Below are 7,760 nucleotides of genomic sequence, written 5' to 3' on the forward strand. Positions count from 1 at the left end.
AACCAGTGATCTAAAATAACAAACAATACAGCCACTGTGCAGCGGGCCACATTCCCTGCAATTTGGAGTTTTAATTATATACTATTTCTCAGAGCAACAGCTGTTCTGGTGACAGAAACACCATCATTAGGCATGTTAAAATCTCAGTGGGCCAAGCCAAACTGCATGTTTTCCTGCCTAGCATTGTGTGTCTGTTTGAATCTTAAGCCGAATCAATCACTTACTCTCCTCCTGCAGTCGGGCCATGACCTGGACGTCCGTGAGGTCTTGCAGTTTGTATCCCAGAGTGATGGAGTCGTCCTCCACCTCTGAAGCACCGAGGTCGCTATCCATGGATGACTGGGGACTGAGGGCGGAGCACTGGAGGCTGCGGCCTTTAACGGACAGACAACCAGTATGAGAAAACAGTTTTCCTCACTGAAAACTTTTCCTTGATCTCATCTTACCTTTCTAGCTTGTTTATGACACAGTGTTTTACAACTGAGGCAGTTTTGGTAGCTTAGAAAGAAAAAAGAGAAAGAAAAGCACCCTTGAGTCTTCCGAGTGTCCTCTACATAAAGATGAAGGATCCAAACGAATGGATACTTAGCTCTTAGAATTAGAGTCTATTAAACACCAGTGAGGCAGAAATATTATCAAAGAGGTTATAACAACCTCTCCCGGGGTTAATGATATTCTATGACTGCTCTCTAAATTAATCCCTTCCATCAGTTGTATTATTCTTAATTCCTTTTATCACATTTTGCTCTTGCGTCTGCACTCACACCAAGATTTCAGCACCGTTTATTAGCCTTTTTAGGTAACTTTAGAAACCAACATATTTTTTCACTTCACGCTATTGAATGTTCACTTTCCACTGAAGAAATAGTCTATACAGTATTAAAACTCTTTCCAGCACAGTCTTTTGATTATTCTAATCTGGAAGTAGTTTCAGAAAAGACGAGTTGCTGGAAGGAGGAATTAATATTTTGGAGATAATTAACAATTTTTGAGTTTAATAAGCATCAGAGTAGTATCTACCATCGAGGACAAAGGACACATCCTCTGTAGCATTTTTGGGACTTTGAGGGGTTTAATGGCCTGAAGGGGACTTTATATTTTTCGACTGCACACATAATACGGTTGTAGGCGGATTATGACATGTTTTAGACTAAATATCTTGTCAATCACTTGCACTCACTGTATTTACAACATTTTGGTCCTAAATCCCTCAGGCTTCACATTCCATTACCTTCAACTATGGACCAAAACTTTCTGCAGCACAAGAACTTTGTATGAAGACTAAATATCTTAAAAGTGACTGCTTTGGCCAAACCCCCCCCCCCCAAACTGTCAGTTTAAATAACGCTTTGAAACATTTCGACAACAATGCAATGTGATAAAATTTCAAGAAAATAAAATTGAACAGTTATTAAAATGAGAATTTGTGTGATTTTTAAAAAAATTTACACAGTTTGGTTGGTGGAATTTGGACTAGTTATGGCTCTGACTAACACATCATCATATTGGTGATACACAAATGAGGCAGACAGATGTAAGTGAGTTTATATTTAGAACAACAGACATAGCATAACTAAAGAGATCCAGAAAGCTAAAGAGTAGGCCCTGCCTTTGCCACGTTGCTGTTTGGGCTATCACAGTCATGGGACTGAGCCTTGGGCAAAAAAAACAAACAAAAAAATACAAAGCCACCAGTGCGCCCCTGTGGCTGTTAGTTTCATCTGCTACGTGTAGCCTCTCTTGTTCCCTGCAGCTTTGCTCTCTGCTGTGTCTGGAACATATTTTTTTTCCATCACAAATAATGCACAACAGACTGGCACACATTTATTCCCGCAACTGAAACGTAGCTTGAAGCAGCAGTGAAACTGTAACATCGTACTCTCAGGACTTACATGAGAACTGAAATAAAATCTGAAAAGCTTGTGGCTGACCCAGTTTCACACCGAGTGTCTTCACCTGCACATCAATATTCTGATTACTAAAAGCACAGACTATTCAGTTATGTTATGTTCCCTATGGGGCAAGAAAAGCAGGAACAGAGAAGCAGCACTGAGGCTTACTACGGCTGTGAGGGAAGAACGTGGGAGTCCTCTCAGCTACAGGGGAGAGCTCCTTCCCTACTGGACTCAGCGTCCGATGGAGGACCGGGTGGAGCGGGGAGGATAGGGATGGGGCTGAGGGAGGAAGGGAGGAGGGGTGAAAAGAGAAAGTTTTAGCAGAAATAAAATTTGAGTAATAGTATGAGTAAGTGTCACAGCTGCTGTGGAGGTAAATGTTTTTGAGGTAAAGACTCAACACACACTAGAAATGTGTGCAAACTTGTGCTGTCTGGTTACCATGTCTTTCAGACGACTGGGTTGTGGCGCAGGGTTTGGCTGAAGGGGAAAGACTGATAGGCGACACTCCGGCCACTCGACTCAGAGGAGGGCCGGGGGAGGGGCTGGACAGGGAACTACGCCACCTGGAAACTGAGGAGGGAGTGCAGGAGGAGAGGGGAAACAAGCAGAGGGGATAATAACAAAACCTTCATCATTATCTTCAATACATTTATCCATCCATCCATCGTCAACCGCTTATCCTGCGTACAGGGTCGCGGGGTCAATACATTTATACTTCATTTAAATAGCAACAACTGCAAATCCGTAAAAAGTTGACTGAAAGTTTTAATGCCAGCTGTAGATGGCACATTTAACCAGTTGCAGCTTTAGCGTTTCTCTAAAAGGCTGGTTAAAAAAATAAAACTACTAAAATAGCCTCCCCCCCCTTTTTATCTGGAAATGAGATTGAACTGCGCTTGGTACAAACGTGTCTAACATCATGTAGCATTCTTCTTGTTGAGGATTTTTAATATGTAATTATTTGTTAGTATTAAAAAACAGCAATACAGTGGATAGAAAAAGTCTACACACCCCTGTTAAAATGCCAGGTTCCTATGATGTTAAATAATGAGACAAATATGTGTCATATCATATCATGTCAGAACTTTTTCCACCTTTAATGTGACTTATAATGTGAACAATTCAATAGAAAAACAAACTGAAATCTTCGAGGGGGAAAAATGAAAAATAAAAACCTTACAATAACCTGGTTGCATAAGTGTGCACACCCTCTTATAACTGTGGATGTGGCTGTGTTCAGAATTAACCAATCACATTCAAACGCAGGTTAACTAGAAGTCATTACACACCTGCCATCATTTAAAGTGACTCTGATTAATCACAAATAAAGTTCAGCTGTTCTAGTAGGATTTTCCTGATATTTTTGTAGTTGCATCTCCAGGCAAAAGCCATGCGCAGAGAGCTTTCAAAGCATCAGAGAGATCTCATTGTTGAAAGACACAAGTCAGGAGACGGGTACAAAAGAATTTCCAAAGCATTAGATATACCATGTAACACAGTGAAGAGAGTCATCATCAAGTGGAGAAAATATGGCACAACTGTGACTTTACCAAGAACTGGACGTCCCTCCAAAATTGATGAAAAGACGAAAAGAAAACTGATTAGGGAGGCTTCCAAGAGGCCTACAGCAACATTGAAGGAACAGCAGGAATTTCTGGCAAGTACTGGCTGTGTGGTACATGTGACAACTATCTCCCGTATTCTTCATATGAATGGGCTATGGGGTAGGGTGGCAAGACGGAAGCCTTTTCTTACAAAGAAAAACATCCAAGCACGGCTGAAGTTTGCAAAAACAAACATCAAGTCCCCCAAAAGCATGTGGGAAAATGTGTTATGGTCTGATGAAACCAAGGTAGAACTTTTTGGCCATAATTCCAAAAGGTATGTTTGGCGCAAAAACAACACTACACATCACCCAAGGAACAACATACCCACAGTGAAGCATGGTGGTGGCAGCATCATGCTTTGGGGCTGTTTTTCTTCAGCTGGAACCGGGGCCTTAGTCAGGGTGGAGGGAATTATGAACAGTTCCAAATACCAGGCAATTTTGGCACAAAACCTTCAGGCTTCGGTAAGAAAGCTGAAGCTGAAGAGGTAGTTCACCTTTCAGCACGACAACGACCTAAAGCACACATCCAAATCCACAAAAGCATGGCTTCACCAGAAGAAGATCAATGTTTTGGAATGGCCCAGCCAGAGCCCAGACCTGAATCCAATTGAACATCTGTGGGGTGATCTGAAGAGGGCTGTGCACAGGCGATGTCCTCGCAATCTGACAGATTTGGAGCGCTTTTGCAAAGAAGAGTGGGCAATATTGCCACGTCAAGATGTGCCATGCTAATAGACTCCAAAAAGACTGACTGCTGTAATAAAATCAAAAGGTGCTTCAACAAAGTATTAGTCTAAGGGTGTGCACACTTATGCAACCAGGTTATTTGAGGGTTTTTATTTTTCAATTAGTTTTTCAATTGAATTGTTCACATTATCGGTCACATTAAGGGTGGAAAAAGTTCTGACGTGATTTGTCTTTGTCTCATTATTTTACATCATAAGGAACCTGGCATTTTAACAGGGGTGTGTAGACCTTTTCTCTGCGCTGTATGTAACTGGGAAAAAAAAGAAAATGGAAAAATAAAACGTCAGGACTCCTGTGAGGGCTCCCCCTGGAGCTCTCTCTGCTGCTTGATGCATCATCATTAGGCTATTTTAGGGTAACAATAGAGATGGTAGCACAGTGGCGACGGTGGCCATGGTATTCTTCTATGTACCGTTGTGCAGCTCGTCTCGCATATTGTCAGAAACTGCCTCTCTCACACCTCCATGCATGTAACAGCATGCCTTTATGCATACAAACCCCAGCAACTGTTTTCTTTTAATATCAATATGCCCCCCCTCCACCCTTTTTTCTTTTCACCCTCTCATTTGTCATTTCTTTTGGTTTAACATTTCATTTTCTTTGATGTCTCACCTTTCATGTCACACTTGAATAAAATAAAGCTAAAAAAAAATACGGCACTGAAAAGCCTCATCGTGCACATGTTGAATGTTCTTACATTTGGAGTGAGGTCTCATTCTATTTAGAAGAAGATAAAGAAACTATTTAACAGGGATTTTCTTCAGCTACTGAACGACACAGCTCTAAAAATGCAAACCAAAAGTGGATAGGGGGGGGATATCCAAATGCCGTCCCCAGTACAGGACTAACTTGACTCACAATTGAACACCACTCCTAAAATAAAGCTTAACAACAGACCCTTTGTGAATTTAGTATTTCACCTCAAAGCTCCAAAACCACAAACCGCAATAATGCAAACTCAGAAATACACACACACACACACACACACACACACACACACACATCTTTGAAGAGAGAGCAGCAGTGTGCAGCGGTTACCTCACCAGCACTGTGACTGTCACTAACAGCTCTATTCAACAGCTCCACAACAAAGCTGTATTCAACACAACAGAGCTGCTCATATTCTGCTGCTGCACCTGGTGCCGATTGTCTCAGACACACACACACACACACCTCTCAGTAACTATTCATAGACATACAGAAGAAAGTTCAACTGGTTTCAAGTACCCGTTTTATAAATATCTGTGCAATATCCTGAGAACTAAGATGAATACAAATGTGCTGCATTGTGCATCTGTTATTAAAATAATGTGTGTGTTCCAACCTCCAAAAGCCGCAGGAAGAGGATTTCTCTCCATTACCTGTCAATATGAATCTATGCCACTTAGCCATAAAAGGGGAATCGGGGGGTGCATCCCTTTCATGTAAACGGTTGCCGTAGCAACAGCTCTCCATTTCACTGTACTGACAGTCGTGCCGAGCTGGTGGGAGGATTCCTCTCCTCTGCTGCTCGCAGTGATGCACAGGCTTCAGCAGAGGACCACTGTAGAGGGTCGGTCCAACACCTCTGATGCAACAAGCTGCACAGCTGGTGCAACTGCAGAGGACGGAGACCAGTCAGAGGTAGTCTACTGTGAGCCTATACATACATATAAAAAAAAAAAATAAAGGAGGTCTTAGCAGGCATGGGTTCCTTAGTTAAGTGTAGAAGAACTTGACTTTCCGGCACAGAGCCCAGACCTCGACCCCTTCGGAGTGAAGCGTAAGCCAGACATCATCACCCAACATCAGTCCAGGCAAGATGTACATAAAAAAAAATTGATGAACATTTATTCATTCATTTATTTTAACTATATATTTTTATTTTAACACTGGCCCTATACTTACAAATTTGGGGAAATAAATGAATTTGCTTTCTTGCTGAAAGTTACATAAGAAGACTGATAGCACTCATGCTGTTACGTTCAAGATGAATCTACAGGTGGCGCCTAGTTAGCTTAGCTTTGCATTAAGCCTGAAAACATGGGGAAACGGCTAGCCTGGCTCAGGCCAAAGGTAACAAAATCTGCCAACCAGCACCCGTAATTCACATGTTGTATATTACAGTGGGTTATGTGTATTTTCTGTCTAGGTACAGTGACTTCCTGAAGTCTCCACTGGTTGCGCTAGCCACCTGTAATACCACAACATGTTTTTATGTTTAGTTCCATTTGACACGGGAAGCCGGAATTCCAAGTCGTAAATTTCAACTGAAACGCCCCCTAATGTCAGATTTCCAACTTAATTCCACTGCGCCTCCATCTAGAAAACCAAAACGAGGTTAGAGGGTACACTCTAAACTGGAAGTTCCCCAACAGTGACAGAGCGGAGCAGAGCAGGCGTCAGTCATCATGGCAGTACCTGTGTGGACAACAAATGTCTCGGGTTACGTATGTAACCCTTGTTCCCCGAGAAGGGGAACGAGACACTGCGTCGGTGACGACACTATGGAAACACGGTCGGAATTGCTTCAACATGATCTGCTTCGTCTCGACTTCAGGTAGGATGATGGAGCTTCCAAACATAGCCAGAGTGCCTGCTGAATAGAAAGAAGCTAATGTGTCCTGTGTGCCGGTGTGCTTATATACCCCTCCAGTCACGCCGTCACACACTACCGTTCTAGTAACACCAATAGGATTGGAGTAGTTTCATTCATAGTTCAGCCCTGCCACGCCCAGAGGCGTTCCCATAGTGTCAGCACCGACGCAGTTCGAGTTCCCTCGAAGGTCAACCTTTCATCTCTTCCCGGAATTGACAGTGGACTATGGTGAAAAAGGGGAAAATAGGGAAAGTGCAAGATGTTAAGGATGCGAGAACACACTATTTTTTTTGAACTCATTACTACACATAAACACAACCCCAGGTTTCTATTTAAGACTGTGGATCAGCTGGTAAACCCAACCCCTCCTTGTGCCTCAGCTGGAAGTAATGATGACTGAATTGTTTTTATCTTATTTTACCAATAAGGTGGTGTCAATCAGAGCCTCTATTACCCCTGTGGCCTCTTACTCAGAGGTTCCTCACCAGCAACAAGAGAGTTTTAACCAGTTTTATCCCATCGACTTGTCTGAGCTTTTAAAAACAGTATCACAAATGAGAGTGTTCTCCAGCCCACTTGATGTAATACCTACAAAGTTTTTACTGAAAGTAATAGATTCTGTTGGGCCCCATTTGATCTCTGTTTTCAACAGCTCCCTATCTACTGGTTGTGTCCCTTATTATTTTAAAATGGCTTGCGTGAACCCGCTTTTAAAGAAACCTGGTTTAGATCCCTCCCTCCCACAAAATTTTAGACCAATTTCAAAACTGCCTTTTATTGCAAAGATTCTAGAAAGAATTGTGTCCAAACAGCTGCTCATTGTACTGGAAAATAAAATATTTGAAAAGTTTCAATCTGGTTTCAGGAAGTACCACAGCACTGAGACTGCCCTGCTTAAAGTCACCAATGACCTTTTAATGTCTGCTGA

General features: G+C 42.2%; 1 protein-coding gene across 1 annotated transcript; it reads right to left on the reverse strand.

Annotated features, from left to right (window-relative positions):
* Positions 1-216: 216 nt before the first annotated feature.
* On the reverse strand, positions 217-5,889 carry LOC123966348 (SLAIN motif-containing protein 2). The gene is made up of 4 exons (XM_046042528.1): positions 5,616-5,889; positions 2,337-2,468; positions 2,061-2,174; positions 217-374 (listed from the first exon to the last, which is right to left on the reverse strand). Exons 1-4 carry the CDS (start codon positions 5,707-5,709, stop codon positions 217-219), a joined length of 498 nt encoding a protein of 165 aa, XP_045898484.1. The 5' UTR covers positions 5,710-5,889.
* Positions 5,890-7,760: the final 1,871 nt, after the last annotated feature.

Source organism: Micropterus dolomieu, unplaced genomic scaffold (assembly GCF_021292245.1).
Source record: "Micropterus dolomieu isolate WLL.071019.BEF.003 ecotype Adirondacks unplaced genomic scaffold, ASM2129224v1 contig_13230, whole genome shotgun sequence".
Lineage (NCBI taxonomy): Eukaryota > Metazoa > Chordata > Actinopteri > Centrarchiformes > Centrarchidae > Micropterus > Micropterus dolomieu.

What these genes read in the sequence shown, in the direction of transcription:
- LOC123966348 (XM_046042528.1), bottom strand. Translation starts at nt 5,709, where the DNA reads ATGGAGAGCTGTTGCTACGGCAACCGTTTACATGAAAGGGATGCACCC. An exon ending in GCATAGATTCATATTGACAG is followed by an intron (nt 2,469 to 5,615) that starts GTAATGGAGAGA and finishes CTCCCTCCTCAG; the next exon opens with TTTCCAGGTGGCGTAGTTCC. An exon ending in GTTCTTCCCTCACAGCCGTA is followed by an intron (nt 375 to 2,060) that starts GTAAGCCTCAGT and finishes TGTCCGTTAAAG; the next exon opens with GCCGCAGCCTCCAGTGCTCC.